General features: G+C 40.2%; 1 protein-coding gene across 6 annotated transcripts in view; it reads left to right on the forward strand.

Moving 5' to 3' along the window:
- Positions 1-17,372, forward strand: part of AMN1 (antagonist of mitotic exit network 1 homolog) — a 58,215-nt gene extending 40,843 nt beyond the window's left edge. For all 6 annotated transcript variants that reach the window (XM_009425631.4, XM_520725.8, XM_063786754.1 and 3 more), the window contains one exon: positions 16,142-17,372. In XM_009425631.4, coding sequence (XP_009423906.1) covers positions 16,142-16,215 — 74 coding nt within the window. In that variant the 3' untranslated portion in view covers positions 16,216-17,372. The remainder of the gene's footprint in view (positions 1-16,141) is intronic.
- Positions 17,373-18,240: the final 868 nt, after the last annotated feature.

Genomic DNA, 18,240 nt, shown 5'->3' on the forward strand with positions numbered 1-18,240 from the left:
TTATGTGGTGGCCTTGCACATAGTAAGAGCTCAATAAATGTTAGTCATGATAACGATAAATGAAAGTGGTAGTGGTGGCCAGTGCTCAATAAATGTTACCTATGAAGAGGATTATGATGGCAGCAGTGGTTGTGTTCATGATATTGAACATGATGCTTTATGTAAACAATAAGAAAATTTCAAGTTTATAATATTACATCTATCGAATACATTAAATGACTTGTTAACTATTATCAAACTGTAGACATTAGGATCAGAATAGCCGGGCGTGGTGGGTCATGCCTATAATCCCATTACTTTGGGAGGCCAAGGCGGGTGGATCACCTGAGGTTGGGAGTTTGAGACCAGCCTGACCAACATGAAGATACCCCATCTCTACTAAAATTACAAAATTAGCCAGGCGTGGTGGTGCGCACCTGTAATCCCAGCTACTCGGGAGATTGAGGACGGAGAATCACTTGAACTCGGGAGGTGGAGGTTGCAGTGAGCTGAGATCACGCCATTGCATTCCAGCCTGGGCAACAAGAGCGAAACTCCGTCTCAAACAAACAAACAAAAAGTCAGAAAAATTTGGACTCTTAGGCTAATGTGGCTCTTCACTGGAGGAGAACAAAATAGCAATAGCCCATTTTGCCTATATAAGAGCCATGGTATATATCCTCCTACCCTAGAAACCATGGCACCCTTTCATATTACCCCTATAATAGGTCCACACCGTAATATAAACTGGATCTAACTTGTAAATCAGTAGTTATGCCCAGTCCTTCCAGCTCATTTTTCTTATTACACTCTAAATAATTATTCCAATTATTCTTTTTTTTTTTTTTTGAGACAGAGTCTCGCTCTGTCACCCGCCGAGGCTGGAGTGCAGTGGTGCAATCTTGGCTCACTGCAACCTCTGCCTTCCAGGTTCAAGTGATTCTCCTGCCTCAGCCTCCCAAGTAGCTGGGACTACAGGCGCATGCCACCACATCCAACTAATTTTTGTATTTTTAGTAGAGACGGGGTATCACCATATTGGTCAGGCCAGGCTCCTGACCTCATGATCCACCCGCCCCAGCCTCCCAAAGTGCTGGGATCACAGGCGTGAGCCACTATGCCCAGCCAGTCTAAACAATTATTCTGTAGGTTAAGCTATTATCCTGGAAGTTCCTTTGACAACTTCTCTTTTATTTTTAGGTTGCCAGCCTTAACCAAGGCTGTAACCATAGATTGTATCTGGGTATCAGTGACATCTGTAGTGAAGATTAGATCTTTATGCAAAGACATTTCTTAAGAAACTAGAGCCAGCAAGGACACTGGTGGCCGGGGGCAGTGGTTTATGCCTGTAATCCCAGCACTGTGGGAGGCTAAGGTGGGTGGATCACTTAAGCCTGGGAGGTCGAAGCTGCAGTGAGCCATGATCACCCCACTGCACCCCAGTCTGGGTAACAAAGTGAGACCCTGTGTCAAAAAAAGAAAAAGAAAAAAGAAAACAAGAAACTGTTAACTGGGGTTAGCTCCGCAGAAAGTTGTGAAGGAACAAGAGTAGGAAAAAAAATGTCATTGTATACCCTTTTGTATCTTTTGAATTTTATATCATGTGGATTATTTTTAAACTATTAAAAATTAATTGGTTGGACGTGGTGGCTGTCAGCACACAGATGATCCCTGACTTAAAATGATCAATTTACAGTTTTTCGACTTTACAGTGGTGCAAAAGCCATATGCATTCAGTAGAAGCCATACTTCAAGAACCTGTGCAAGCATTTTTTTCACTTTCAGTATAATATTCAGTAGATTACATGAGACAGTCAACACTTTATTAAAAAATAGGCTTTGTGTCGGAAAATTTTGCCCATCTGTAGGCTAATTTAAGTGTTCTGAGCATGTAGGCTAGGCTAAGCTATGTTGTTCAGTAAGTTAGGTATATTGAACACATTTTCGACTTTGTGTATTTTCGACTTATAATGAGTTTGTCAGGGTGTAACCCCATCATAAATTGAGAAGCATCTGTAGAGAGAAGCAATAAATACCAATTTTCTTTTTTCTTTTTTTGAGGCAGAATCTCACTCTGTCACCCAGGCTGGAGTGCAGAGGCATGATCTTGGCTCACTGCAACCTCCACCTCCTGGGTTCAAGTGCTTCTCCTGCCTCAGCCTCCCAATTAGCTGGGATTACAGGCTTGCACCACCCTACCCAGCTAATTTTTGTATTTTAGTAGAGACAGGGTTTCACCATGTTGGCCAGGCTGGTCTTGAACTCCTGACCTCAGGTGATCCACCTGCCTCAGTCTCCCAAAGTGCTGGGATTACAGGCATGAATCACCATGCCTGGCCTAAATACCAGTTTTCAAGTCTGGAAAATATACTGGAGTGGTTAATCAGATTTTCAAACCAGGGAGTCTTTTGAGATAAATTATGTCATTATGGAGATCACTAGTAACCAAAGATATGTTAACAGATCATGGATTTAAGATAAATGCCTAGTTGATGTGATTCCAGACACCAGGAAAGCTTAATGACACTAAATGATTAATGAGTGCAATGAGCTTAATCACACTAAATGATTGCAATGAGCTGAGATCACGTCATTGCACTCCAGCTTCGGCAACAAGAGTGAAACTCCGTTTCCAAAAAATAATAATAATAACAAATGCGGTTGAGCGTTCTTTTTTTTCTTTCTTTTTTTTTTTTGATACTGAGTCTCGCTGTCGCCCAGGCTGGAGTGCAGTGGTACAATCTCGACTCACTGCAACCTCCGCCTCCCAGGTTCAAGTGATTCTCCTGCCTCAGCCTCCCAAGTAGCTGGGATTACAGATGCCCACCACCAGGTCCGGCTAATTTTTGTGTTTTTAGTAGAAATGGTGTTTCACCATGTTGGCCAGGCTGTTGTCGAACTCCTGACCTCAGGTAATCTGCCCGCCTTGGCCTCCCAAAGTTCTGGGATTACAAGCATGAGCCACCACGCCCAGCTGTTTGAGCGTTCTATAGTGGAAAAAATGTGAAAGTCATGGTATTAACTAAATTTTCATTTAAGAGTGTGGGAAGAATGATCCTTCAATGGACAGCTTTGGAGGGACCAAGGGAGACAAAAGTAGAGTTGCTGTTAATGTTGAACCTTAAGAGCCATCTTTGTTCAACATACAAATTAAAATACCATTATAGGCCAGGTGAAGTGGCTCACGCCTGTAATACCAATACTTTGGGAGGCTGAGGTGGGCAGACCACTTGAGGTCAGGAGTTCAAGACCAACCTGGCCAACATGGTGAAACCCTGTGTCTACTAAAAATACAAAAATTAGTTGAGTGTGGGGCTGGGCGCCTGTAATCCCAGCTACTTGGGAGGCTGAGGCAGGAGAATAGCTTGAACCTGGAAGGCAGAGGTTACAGTGAGCCAAGATCTCCTCACTGCACTTCAGCCTGGGCAAGAGTGGGCAGGACTCCATCTCAAAAAAAAAAAAAAACAATTATGGAAAACAAAATTTATAAAAATCTAAAAGATATGTGATATAAATGTAACTCACTTAAGAAGCATCTTAGATTTTGTATTCCCCGTATGTTTCAGAGCAATTCTGTTGGTTTTACCTTTGTATTTTTATGTTGGTGATGAGAAAACACTTAACCATTTGTAGGTTAATTGAAATAATTGAAATAATTTTGTAGGTTAATTGAAATAATACTTTCTGGTAGTATTTTTCAAATAGACCCCAGGACCCATTTACATTCTTAAAAATTATTGAGGATCCCAGGCCGGGCGTGGTGGCTCACGCCGGTAATCCCAGCACTTTGGGAGGCCGAGGCAGGTGGATCACGAGGTCAGGAGATCAAGATCATCCTGGCTAACACAGTGAAACCCTGTCTGTACTAAAAATACAAAAACATTAGCCGGGCATGGTGGCGGGCACCTGTAGTCCCAGCTATTCAGGAGGCTGAGGCAGGAGAATGGCATGAACTTGGGAGGCCGAGCTTGCAGTGAGCCAAGATCGCACCACTGCACTCCAGCCTGGGCAACAGAGTGAGACTCCATCTCAAAAAAAAAAAAAAAATCATTGAGGATCCCAAAGAGTTTTTGTTTATGTATATTTGTTAAATTAAAATTTCTATTAAAACAGATAAATTTTTAATAGACATTCATTTTTTAAAAATCATAAATCTATTACCTAGAAAAGAGATATATTTTCATTCAGATCATCACTTTTCAGATCATTGTGGATACTCTTCTTTGATACCCCAAAACTCAGCAAGTGGTAATTTCTTATGGGTTGTTGCAATGTGGAACATGAAAACATATCAATGAACTTTTCATACATTTTGTTATGATGCATTTTTCATACATTTTGTGTTATGATGCACTAGTCTGTCTTGAATTTTGAGTTGATCTTTACAAATGCATGATTTTGTAACATCATGCATTGGCAGTTCGGAAAATATTGGTTCTCTGAGCTATATAGATCTTTTAAATATTGACACATTTTATTATCCAAAACAAAAATCAGTTGTTAATATAATAACTGATGTCATTAGAAAGGTCCTGGATAGCTTTCAAGATCACAGTGGCAGCTACGAGGCTTCCAAAATTCACTTGAAAGCTAAAGCTTTATCACTGACAACAAATTCTGTCATTTGTTTTCTTTGAAATGACAGCCTCATTTCTTCTATTTTCATGAAAGAGTCTGCCAAGTACTCAAATAAGAATAACCTTACACTGTAGTCATTGTATTAGTCCGTTTTCACACTGCTGATACAGACGTACCCAAGACTGGGTAACTTATAAAGAAAAAGAAGTTTAATGGACTCACAGTTCCACGTGGCTGGGGAAGCCTCACAATCATGGCTGAAGGCGAAAGGCACGTCTTACATGGTGGCAGGCAAGAGAGAATGAGAGCCAAGAGAAAGGGGTTTCCCCTTTTAAAACCATCAGATCTCATGAGACTTATTTACTATCATAAGAACAGCACACGAAAGACTTGCCCCCATGATTCAATTACCTCCCACCGGGTCCCTCTCACGACACATGGGAATTGTGGGAGCTACAATTCAAGATGAGATTTGGGTGGCGACACAGCCAAACCATATCAATCATTCTTTTAAAAAGTAAAAATGGTGTTCCATGAAAAAAGTAACTAGTTCAGTTCACAACCCTGAAAGGGTCTCAGACTACAGAATATGCAGACTACACTTTGGGAACCACTGCTTTATGGTAAAGAAAAATTATCAGTCAACTTCAACATTTGCAGCAAGAATGGCATATCATTTTCTGGCCAGGTGCGGTAGCTCACGCCTGTAGTCCTGCACTTTGGGAGGCCAAGGCAGGCAGATCACTTGAGATTAGGAGTTTGAGACCAGCCTGGCCAATATGATGAAACCCCCTCTCTAGTAAAAATACAAAAATTAGCTGGGCATGGTGGCGCACGCCTGTAATCCCAGCTACTCTGATGGCTGACGCATGAGGATCACTTGAGCCTGGGGGGCAGAGGTTGCAATTAGCCAAGATTGTGCCACTGCACTCCAGCCTGAGTGGCAAGGTGAGACACTGTCTCAAAAAAAAAAAAAAAAAAAGAATAGCATACCCCTTTCAAATCACTTCTTATATTTTTGTGTGGCTGCCAGAAGTAGTGGAAGTAGACATTGAAATGGCAGGAGTTCAAAATATTTGGAATAAAAATATTTTTGATCTGGAAGATCACAGTTGGTAAATGCTGGACTAGGTGTTACTGTTACATAAATGATCTAAAAATGACCTTTGGGGCCCTGTGTTGTTTACTTCTTCACAGCAACCAGGACTGTTAGCTCAAAAGCCCATCATCACCAAATCAAATGTTTACACATCCAATTGTTTAAGTATAGCCTGAATAACCAAATTATTAGCCATCTATCTAGAGCCCACCTGCTTTACATACCCTGCAAACTACACTCAACATCTACTATCCATAGATAAAAACCCCAGGCTATAAAAGACCCCAAATCACTGCTGCCCTTTGGAGCTCTGTAACCCAGAGACACCCCCCACCCCCCACCCCCGATCTTGCTGCTAAACAACGTCATGACACATACACCCTCTCTCTAGTCCTCCAGGAATTCTCTTACCGTCCCCCTTCTGAGTAGTGGTCGCCCTACACTGTCGTTGCCTTTGGAAGGTCTCATGCTGTGAGGGACTTCCTGGCATACAAACCTGTCAAAGCGCTGTCCAAAGAGAGCTTGTTGTGTCCCACTGCCACCTTGTGGTCACATCTTTTTCTTTGTTCTGCCCTGAAATCCTTCAGATTCACTACAGTTACATGGTGTGCCATAACATAAAACAAAAAGTGTTTATATGTCCAAAAAGTTTGTGAAGGGCAACATGCCACTATTATGAATGTTAATTTGTCAAAGGCTGTGAGAAATACTATAGCTAAGAAACTGTTTAACTTCGTTTGTCCAAGCATTTCCAAATTTCTAGCACAGGACACTTTTTTGATTACCCTAGCCAACTCCATCACATTTTAAAATGTTATTTTTCTGATCCCTGATTTCACAGAATAGGAAAGTGAGATATTGAAATGTTATTTGTGTCAGGGTGCGGTGGCTCATGCCTGTAATCCCAGCACTTTGGGAGGCCAAGGTGGGTGGATCGCTTGAATGCAGGAGTTTGACACCAGCCTGGGCAACATAGAGAAACCCTGCTTCTATAAAAAATTGTTTTAATTAGCTGGGCATGGTGGTGCACACCTATAGTCCCAGCTACTCGGGAGGCTGAGGTGGGAGGATCGCTTGAGTCCCCAGGGGTTTGAAACCAGCCTGCACAACATTAACTGAGACTTGCTGTCTAATAAAATAATAATAGTGCTAAGACTAAAACTAAAATCTTAAGATACAGTAAAACGAACACTGATCCATCCACGCCATCTCTCCAGAACATCGAATAAATCACTTAACTCTTATGGATCTCGACTTTGCCTTGTGCATAATGGCCAATTATCATAACATTGAGAGATCTAATATTAATAATAATGCAAGAGGCCGGGCATGGTGGCTCATGCCTGTAATCCCAGAACTTTGGGAGGCCGAGGCAGGTGGATCACCTGAGGTCAGGACTATGAGACCAGCCTGACCAACATGGTGAAACCCTGTCTCTACTAAAAATACAAAAATTAGCCAGGCATGATGATGTATGCCTGTAATTCCAGCTACTCGGGAGGCTGAGGCAGGAGAATTGCTTGAACGCAGGAGGCAGAGGTTGCAGTGAGCCAAGGTCATGCCACTATACTCCAGCCTGAGCAACAAGAGCGAAACTTTGTCTCAAAAAAAAATAAATAAAAATAATAATGCAAGAGTTCATACAATATATTCTACCTTGAGTCATCACATCAAAAAAAATAAATTTTTTAAATAGTTCATATAAAATGGCTTTTATTAATAAACTAAAGAGAAAAAAGCTGAAGAAATTTTAACTACCCAGATCACTTCTACTCTTCCCACTTAACCATCAGTACCCCTAAATCTTCTATAATGATATATTTTTGCTAACATCATTGAATGGAAGTAAAGTGGGCTAACATGTTCACCTTATATTTGATTTTTAATTTCTTCTTTTTCCAAGGAAGATAAATGCTGGTTGTGTTTGTGGGGGTTTTTTGTTTGATACATGGAAGGCCTTTCTTCTTTCGTGACACCTTATATAATATGATTCCTCTTATATATTCATATGGTTGCTCATATATGAGTATTTAAGACCATAAAATTTATATTATATAGAAAGTATTTACTATACTTGCATATGCATGTGCAATTATAATATTGTTACCCTCAAAGCAACCTGACTCCCAGATTAGCACTGCTTACTGTAATTTCCCATCAGATCTCCTGAATTAACCTATTTTCTTGACTATGTTTCTAAGTATTTATAAAATTTCTTAACCTTAGTTAGAATAAAACATAACTTCACATTATGAATTAGGACTTGAAACTGTTAGAAGTACTCTGAGTTGGTTTCTGCAGAAGAGATAAAAACTAAGCTGCTATTAGAAATATGAAAATTATGGTTTTGGCTGGGTATGGTGGCTCACACCTGTAATCCCAGCCCTGTGGGGGGGCCGAGGCAGGCGGATCACCTGAGGTCAGGAGTTTGAGACCAGCTTGGCCAACATGGTGAAACCCCGTCTCTACTAAAAATACAGAAATGAGTCGGGCATGGTGACGGGTGCCTGTAATCCCAGGTACTTGGGAGGCTGAGACAGGAGAATTGCTTGAACCCGGGAGGCGGAGGTTGCAGTGAGCCAAGATCACACCACTACACTCCAGCCTGGGCAACAAAGAGCAAAACTCCATCTCAAAAAAAAAAAAAAAAAGAAAAGAAAAGAAAAGAAAATTGTAGTTTTATAGATGTTACAACAGCATGAAAATAATTTTTAAACTTTCTAAATCTTTTTTTTTTTTTTGAGATGGAGTTTCACTCTTTGTTGCCCAGGCTGGAGTGTAGTGGTGTGATCTTGGTTCACTGCAACCTCCGCCTCCCGGGTGCAAGCGATTCTCCTGTCTCAGCCTCCTGAGTTGGGATCACAAGCGGGTGCCACCACACCCGGCTAATTTTTTGTATTTTTAGTAGAGACAGGGTTTCACCATTTTGGCCAGCCTAGTCTTGAACTCCTGACCTCAGGTGATCTGCCCACCTCAGCCTCCCAAAGTACTGAGATTACAGGTGTGAGCCACCAAGCCTGTCCTAAAACTTACTAAAGCATTTTAATTCAATTAGGTCTTCAATGATTATCAGTAAGTTCACCTCACATACCTTTGCTAATCTCCTACAACAGACATGCATTGCCGTTTCTCATAGTTATCTAAGCATGTTTGGCAGTATTCAAAGACATGGAGGATTTTAGAAGGGCAATAAAGCAGTTAGAGAGTCCTTATGTTTTACCCTGAGAGGCAGGAGAATCCAACAGGAAATCTGCCGCTTTCAATTTAGTCGACTTGAATTTTAATCTTATCTGAGGATTTGTTTCAACCTGATTTAAAGGCAAGTTCTTTTTTTTGAAATGGAGTCTCACTCTGTTGCCCAGGCTGGAGTGCAGTGGCACCATCTCAGTTTACTGCAACCTCCGCCTCCCAGGTTCAAGCGATTCTCCTGCCTCAGCCTCCTGAATAGCTGGGATTAAAGGTGTGTGCCACCATGCCTGGCTAATTTTTTTTGTATTTTTTTAGTAGAGATAGGGTTTCACCATGTTGACCAGGCTGGTCTTGAACTCCTGACCTCGGCCTCCCAAAGTGCTGGGATTACAGGTGTGAGCCACCACACCCAGCCAGCAAGTTCTTTACTTAGATTCTGGATAATGTAGATGTCAGGATTTACCACAAAGAGCCAAAACAGTATTTTAAATTTTTATTTATTTATTTATTTATAAATAGAGACGGGGTTTCGCCATGTTGGTCAGACTGGTCTCGAACTCTTGGGCTCAAGAGATCCACCCACCTTGGCCTCCCAAAGTGCTGGGATTACAGGCGTGAGCTGCCATGCCCAGCCAAAACAGTATTTTAAGACCCAAGTGGTTTGCTTCAGGGTTTCCCTTTAATTAAAGCTGGTTCCTTGCTTAAAGGAGAACTCATTTTTTTATTTCATATTTGTCTTAATTCTGTATTATTCTGTTTCCTGATTATTCATTCATTCATTACTAATCCTACATGACATGTTTATTTTTGCCAGATCACTATAATGAAACATTAGGACTTTGATCATTATTTGTAAAAATGTGTTCAGCCATACTTTTTTCACTGTGTGTTCTATAAAAATGTCTAAATTACATTTTCTTTGAACATTTGAAAAAAATACTTTGTTAAAAGTTTGTATTTTTCGGCCGGGCACGGTGGTGGCTCATGCCTGTAATCCCAGCACTTTGGGAGGCCAAGGTGGGCGGATCACAAGGTCAGGAGTTCGAGACCAGCCTGGCCAATATGGTGAAACCCCGTCTCTACTAAAAATACAAAAATTAGCCGGGCATGGTGGTGGGCACCTGTAGTCCCAGCTACTCGGGAGACTGAGGCAGGAGAGTCACTTGAACCCAGGAGACAGAGGTTGCAGTGAGCTGAGATGACACCATTGCACTCCAGCCTAGGCGACAGAGTGAGACTCTGTCTCAACATAAAAAAAAAAAAAAAGTTTGTATTTCCCATAGTTTCTTCTTATTCTTGGTGTTCCAAGTGCTCCTGCCATGAATCTTTCAAAAAATGCTCTCCATCTATATTGTCATAGATTTTTACAGAGGTGGTCAACAGTTCCTTAGAGGTTGGGAGGCAGAAAGGTATACCTTTCCTCACCCATCATAAGGGTCAAGGCTGACAGTCCTATACGAAAAGGGAGGTTAATAAGAGAAAGGCATAACAGGTTTATTTGGTCAAAGATTTATAAGAGACTTCAGAAATGAAGAGCCAAACACCCAGGGAAAACTGCTTGTTTTTATGCTTATGAAGCATGGACAGCCATGTAGAGATGTGACTGGAAAAGAGAATGAACTAATAGTAAGAGTGGAGAAACCCAGCAAGGCCTGTTCAGATTCTTCTTGGCCTTTCTGTGTGACATTCCTTTTTCCAGGGTATAGGGCGGGGCCGCTCTGGAATGAGGGCCTTATGATCTCCTATCAGACAAGGGTACATCAGAGAATTTCTTTATGGCCAGCTCCTAGGCAGAAAGGCTGGGGAAGTTTAGAGTAATATTTGTAGGTTTTATGTCTTCCTTTGGGGAAAAGGGTTCTAGTTTCTGTGACCCACCATGGGGAAGAGGAATCCTGGTTTCTGTGACTCACTTGCAGAGAATGAAGGGTAAGAGATAGGAGGGCAGGAGGTCAGAGACCTTGGTTCTGAGGTGGATTCTGAGGCCTTCCAATGTCCTTTAGTTCAAAGTACTCAGCATGCCAAAGTGCCATACTTTGGGGAATCCTTTTCTGAGCCCCAACAAGGTCATCTATACAACTCCCTCATTTTAAAGATAAGGGAACACAGATACAATTGATTTAAGTGGCTTGCCCCACATCTTAGAAATAGTTGATAGAACTGGAAGTAAAACCTAAGTCATCTGAACCACAATCTATAATTCCTTCCTGAGCCTTTAATGTAAAGTGGCTTAACTGTTACTAGGATAGGGAAACAAAATAGGAAGGTGACATCAAGCATCAGTCGGGTGATTAGCATAAATGACCCGTTAGCCCTTTTTCAGTCTGGAGAGTATGTGATTCTTTTTCTTTTTCTTTTTTTTTTTTTTTTGAGACGGAGTCTCAGTCACCCAGGCTGGAGTGCAGTGGCGCGATCTCGGCTCACTGCAAGCTCTGCCTCCCAGGTTCACGCCATTCTCCTGCCTCAGCCTCCCGAGTAGTTGGGACTACAGGTGCACGCCACTATGCCCGGCTAATTTTTTTGTATTTTTAGTAGAGACGGGGTTTCACCATGTTAGCCAGGATGGTCTCGATCTCCTGACCTCGTGATCTGCCCGTCTCGTCCTCCCAAAGTGCTGGGATTACAGGTGTGAGCCGCCGCGCCCGGCCAAGAGAGTATGTGTTTCTATAAAATGTTCTGCCAAGAGATTATGAAATACTTAGCGACCCCATAGTTTTTCCCCGTAGCATAATAAAGGCATTGAATATTCTTATTTAAACCCACAGTCCTAAATACTCTATCTTCATGGGAAGAAGCTGCCTAAGGAGACTGTAATATAACACTGCCATCTGGCATCAAAAATTTTTAATTACATAAAAATGTTACATGCTTACTATTGGAGGGAAAAACATCTTCCTATAATGTGCAATAGTGAATTCAAAACAGAAGAGTGACAAATATAGACAGAAGACAAATTTTATATATGTTTGATAACATATTCACAACTTGGAAAAATGCCAAAATGATTGTAGACACACCAGCTAAAATGAAATTGAGAAGTGTTGGCCAGGCGCGGTGGCTCACACCTGTAATTGCAGCACTTTGGGAGGCCAAGGCGGGCAGATCACGAGGTCAGGAGATCGAGACCATCCTGGCTAACATGGTGAAACCCCGTCTCTACTAAAAATACAAAAAAAATAGCTGGAGGGGCCAAATTCTGGCTAATTTTTGTATTTTTAGTAGAGACGGGGTTTCGCCATGTTGCCCAGGCTAGTCTCAAACTCCTGAACTCAAGTGATCCACCTGCCTTGGCCTCCCAAAGTGCTGAGATTACAGGTGTGAGCCACCTTACCAGGCCCCATCTTATTGATTTCTGCAAAAAATAAAAAGCCAGCTTTTTGATATGAATTTTGTATTTTGATATGAATTTCATTGAATCTGTAGGTAATTTGGGAAATATTGCCATCTTAATAATATTAAGTCTTCTGGTTTGGATTTCTTTATTTAGGTCTTTAATTTCTTTCAATAAAGTCTTATAGTTTTCAGAGTATAAGTTTTTCACTTTCATTTGATTTATTCCTAAGTATTCTATTCTTTTTGATGGTAACATAAATGGAGTTATTTTCTAGTTCATTTTTGGATTATTCATTGTTGATGTATAGAAATACATTTGATTTTTATATATTGTTCTTGAACCTTGCTGAACTCATTTATTCTATTTTTTTAGTGAATTCCTTGGGATATTGTATACACAGTATAACATCTACAAATAGATAGTTTTACTTCTTCCTTCTAACCTGAATGCCTTTTCTTTTTCTTGCCTGATTTCCATGGCTAGAACCTCTGGTACATGCCATTTCTATGTTGGATAGAAATGGCAAGAGTGGACATCCTGGCGGGTAACGGTGGCTCACGCCTGTAATCCCAGCACTTTGGGAGGCCAAGGCGTGTAGATCAGGTCTCAAACTGCTGAGGTCAGGAGTTCGAGACCAGCCTGGCCAGCATGGTTAAACCCCGTCTCCACTAAAAATACAAAAAATTAGCTGGGCGTGTTTGCGGGCGCCTGTAATCCCAGCTACTCGGGAGGCTGAGGCAGGAGAATCACTTGAGCCTGGAAGCCAGGGTTGCAGTGAGCCAAGATCACATCATTGAACTCCAGCCTGGGCAAAGAGTGAGACTCTGTCTCAAAAAAAAAAAAAGAAAAAGTGTGGATATCCTTGTCTTGATCCTAGGGAGAAAACATTTAATTTTTCACTATTAGCTATAGGTTTTTCTTGTTTGTTTTTGAGACAGGGTCTTGCTCTGTTGCTCAGGCTGGAGTGCAGTGGCGTGAACACACTCACTGCAACCTCTGCCTCCCAGGCTCAAGTGGATCCTCCTACCTCAGCCTCCCAAGTAATTGGGACTACAGGCATGTGCCACCACACTCAGCTAATTTTTAAATTTCTTTTGCAGAGACAGGGTCTCACTATATTTCCCAGGCTGGTCTTGAACTCCTGGGCTCAAGTGATCCTCCCGCCTTGGCCTCCCAAAATGCTGGGATTACAGACATGAGCCACTGCATCCTGCCAGCTATGGGTTTTTCATAGACGCCCTTTATCAGGTTGAGGAAGTTATCTTCTATTCCTAGTTGGTTGAATGAGCATTGGTTTTTGTCAACTGGTGTTTCTTTTTTTTGACACTGAGTCTTGCTGTGTTTGTCCAGGCTGGAGTGCAGTGGCACCATCTCAGCTCACTGCAATCTCTGCCTCCTGGATTTAAGCGATTCCCCTGCTTCGGTCTCCTGAGTAGCTGGGATTACAAGCACCCACCACCATGCATGGCTAATGTTTTTTTGTATTTTTAGTAGAGACGGGGTTTTCCCATCTTAGCCAGGCTGGTCTTGAACTCTTGACCTCAGGTGATCTGCCCTCCTCGGCCTCCCAAAGTGCTGGGATTACAGGCATGAGCCACCGTACCCAGCCAATTGGTGTTTCTTTGTCTATTGAGATGATCATGTGGTTTTAGTTCTTTGTTCTATTAGAATGGTGTGGGTGGTAAGCTGAATAATGCTCTCACCCACCCAACAATATCCATGTTCTAATGCCCAAAATGTGAGTATGTTATGTTACATAAGGTTGCCAATGGAATTAAAGTTGCTAATCAGTTGATTTTTAAGTAAGGAGATCATCCTGTATTATCTATGTAGGCCCAACATAATCATAAGGGTCCTTAAAAGTAGAAGGAGAGAGGACCATAGAGATGGCAGCTTGAGAAGGACTGTGCTCAATGATGCCCACTTTTTTTTCTTTTTTGAGATGGAGTCTCACTCTGTCACCCAGGCAAGAGTACAATGGCATGGTCTTGGCTTACTGCAATCTCCGCCTCCCTGGTTCAAGCAATTCTCCCACCTCAGCCTCCCAAGTAGCTGGGACTACAGGTGCATGCCACAATGCTCGGCTAATTTTTGTATTTTTAGTAGAGATGGGGGTTTCACTATGTTGGCCAGGCTGGTCTCAAACTCCTGACCTCATGATCTGCCTGCCTCAGCCTCCCAAAGTGCTGGGATTGCAGGCATGAGCCACCGCACCCAGCCCAATGTTGTTCACTTTAAATAAGCAGGAAGGAATGCAAGGAATGTGGTAGTTTCTAGAAGCTAGAAAAGTAAAGGAAGTAGATTCTCCTGTAGAGCCTCCAAAAAAAAAAGATAAGACTTTCCTCTAAAAAGTAACACAGACCTGCCCACACCTGATTTTAGCCCAGTGAGACCCATTTTGGAATTCTGACCTTCAAAACTGTACAATAACAAATTTGTTGCTTTAAGCCACTAAATTTGTGGTAATTTGTTACAGCAGCAATAGGACATTAACACAGTATATTATACTAATTGATTTTCAGATGTTAAACTAACCTTGCATTCCTATGATAAATCTCAGTTGGTCATGGTATGTAATCCTTTCTTCTAGTGGCTGGATTTGGTGTGCTGGTGTTTTGTTGAGCATTTTTTAGTCTACATTAATAAAAGATCCTTGTCTGCAGTTTTCTTTTTTATGTGATGTCTTTATCTGGCTTTGGTATCAGGGTAACACTGGCCTCACAGAAAGAGTTGGAAAGTGTTTCCCCCTTCTTCTATAGCCACCCAGCTTTGTCATGGTTGCCATTTAAATGTTATGTCTTTGTCCATTCTTTTACTTTCAACATAATTTGAACCTATCTTTGATTGAGATTTCCTCTACAATAACCAGTAATATTTTTATGACCATGAATAAAACTGCATTTATCTTACTAGCTGCTTTTTAAAAAAATTGTAAACCTTTGTTTTCCCAATGATAATAACTTTTCATTTCTATACACTCTCTGGTTCTCTTGCTGGCAATAAACCTTGGTATTTTTGCTTAATTTTGTTTAACTTAAAATACAATTTTGTCACTGTATATGTTGGGCCCATCTTTTTTTTTTTTTTTTTCTACTGGTCTGTGAAATCTGTCTAGGAACCACCAAATTACAGGATTTCCAAGACTGGGTTAGAGATATGTTGTACATAAAACATAGGTTGTATCTATGGAAACAAGTTTATTAAACTTATGAGTAATATTTAAACTAACAAAATTTTATCAGTATTTTTGCTTTAATTCAGATTTTTAAAAGACATCCTAAAACTAGGATGGAAACCATATCAAAATCACGACTGTACATTGTGAAAAACTGAAAACATCTAAATGTCCAATAATATAGATTGGTTAAATTACAGTGTATTTATATAATGGTTATCTATTTAAAATCATGCTTTATAATAGTATTATACAGACATGGAAAAATGTTCAGCTACAGGTCAACTTGTCACGTTAGGTGACTACTACCTCCTCTAACCCTTTGGGTGTGTTGCAGCTTCCCAAGGTGGTTTACCGTACCTATTGGCTTTCTTTAATCCTACTTTTTTGGTAAATATTCCCTTCATTAAATGCTGTTCAGTCACCCCACTTTAGTGAATCATCTATTTCCGGCTAAGATCCTGAAAAAAGTTATTAACCATTAACACAGGTTAATGGTGAAATTAGACCATTACTCTGGTTGGTGGAATTATGATGAAATTACAGAGAAAACAACAAATGCCTGTTTTTTTTTTTAAACAAGTAATACCATGATAGGTGCACTACACCTAATAATAGGGCTACCATTAATTCATTATTAGTGAGTTAGTTGTATATTGTGCTTTATAGATCACCTCCTTTAATCCTTTAAATAACTGTATAATAATTAACATCACCTCCAGTTAGACATGAGGAAACATTAAACATTTTTTATTGTCAATTAATATATTGTCATTGTTTTCTTTTATAGATCATTCCCGAGAAGTGTTGGAGCAATTAGTAGGCCCAAACAAACTAAAGCAAGTGACGTGGACTGTTTATTGATGCTTTTTGAAGATGATCAATGCTAGGAAAGCTTATCAAAACTACTTTCCCAGGAAACCATCTATAGAGATTTGCATTCTACTTAATGTTAACACTATTTTTAATTATTTTATTGTCTTAAGTTATAACTCTCAGAGAATTAGCTAAGTCTTGGTATATACATGGTTTGTGCTTTACTCTTAAACATCTTAATAGTGCTATTATTCTATATCTGTTGGATGAGTCATTATTTTTGAAATGATAATCCTAGCATGAACTCTGATCTATGGTGTTGGATTCTGTTTCTTAAATAACTTTAAAATTAACTGTTTTCCCTTGAGATTTCCTTCTCCTATGTAGGTACTTGAGCTATTGTTCTAAGTTTACCTGTAAGTATAAACCTTAGGAGAATCTAAGTAAACATATTTCTAAAAGCATAGTTACCTTCCTATTTTCTGGCTCTTACCTTCTTGGAGTATTTAAATGCCCATTTGCCAAAAGCAGACCTGAACATCAAGCCTGTTAATTCTTCAAAGAATTTAGGTATTTGTTTCACCGATATGAAGTGACTTATTAGCCATTCAGCGTATTAGTATTACAGAGGCTCTTGCCCGGCCACATCAATTCATTGATTTTTATGGCTACTCTTCCCAGTTACATTTTTATTCATCTGTAAGCTTTCCTTCCTTAGCAAAATTGCATTCAAAAATCTGTAAAAATGAGTAAATACAGAATATCACTACAGAGACTTGTATCCTCAGGTTTATTGATTTCACATTGTGAAATAAACAGCAAAGGTCTTAGTTTTCAAGTGAAAACTTTTTGGTAATCACAAAATTACCTGACACATACCATGCTTAAACCAACCCCCAAATTTAGCATATTCATTTTGCCATGAGCCTGTCTTGAGATTTTCTTAAAAGATTTCTTATTTTGCCTCTGATGTAGTGAAAAACGGGGTAAGTATGCTAACTTTCTTGTATATGTTGGGGGTACTTATTCAACTCCATTTCTTGTCCTTACAAGATTTATAAATGTGGTATGTTTATAGTGTGGATATATATGTTGCCACTGCAAAGGTGGTGCATATGTATATATGTGCAAAATGGGTAAGGCCTGTTCTACCTATGAAATTTTTCTAAAGACAAATTCAATAAAATTTAATACTGAATATTTAACCAAGTCAATCACATTTTCCCCTTTTTGCAGAAACTAGTTTCGACATCTAAATTGTGAGCTTCTTCGGGTCTATGAAGGATTTATCTTCCTAAAACAGTTTGCAGTTTGATATTTCTCCTTTTTTATGTTGCTAGTTGTATTAACTATTTCTCACCACTCTGTTTAAAATATCTGTACCCCATCCAGTACCCAGTATTCCCTATTACCCTTACTTCTTTTTCTCCTTACTACCTATCACCATCTGATGCCTGTTTTCATTTGTTCATTATGTCTCCCTACTCTAGAATACAAATTTCATAAGGACAAAATATTTATCTTTTTTTTTCATTGCTGTATCCCCATATCCCCAGTGCCTAGAACAGTGCCTGGTATATAATAAGCACTCAAATATTCATTGAATAAGTAAATATGGACAGAAATAAAGGAGGAAAGAAAGAAATACCCAGTAATACCCAGCCTGGCCAATGTAGCAAGACTCCATGTCTACAAAAAATACAAAATAAAAAAACTAGCCAGGCATCATGGTGGTGCATGCCTACAGTCCTAGCTACTAAGGAGGCTGAAGTGGGAGGATTACCTGAGCCTAGAAAGTCGAGGCTGCAGTGAGCACGGTCACATCGCTGAACTCCAGCCTGGATGAGAGAGCAAGACCTGTCTAAAAACAAACAAAACAAAACACCCAACAACAACAACAAAAATTTCCAGTCTCTAGTCTGATCTATATTTTCTAATATAAAGAGATTGGAAGTCATCATTCCCATCCTCACAATAAGAAAAAAGCTCAATAAACTGAAAAATCAACACTTAGATCCATTAGAGAATTAAGGTTAAAGAGAAAATGCCTCACAAATTAGAAACGCAAATACA

The sequence above is a fragment of the Pan troglodytes genome, chromosome 10 (genome assembly GCF_028858775.2).
Source record: "Pan troglodytes isolate AG18354 chromosome 10, NHGRI_mPanTro3-v2.0_pri, whole genome shotgun sequence".
Classification (NCBI taxonomy): Eukaryota; Metazoa; Chordata; class Mammalia; order Primates; family Hominidae; genus Pan; species Pan troglodytes.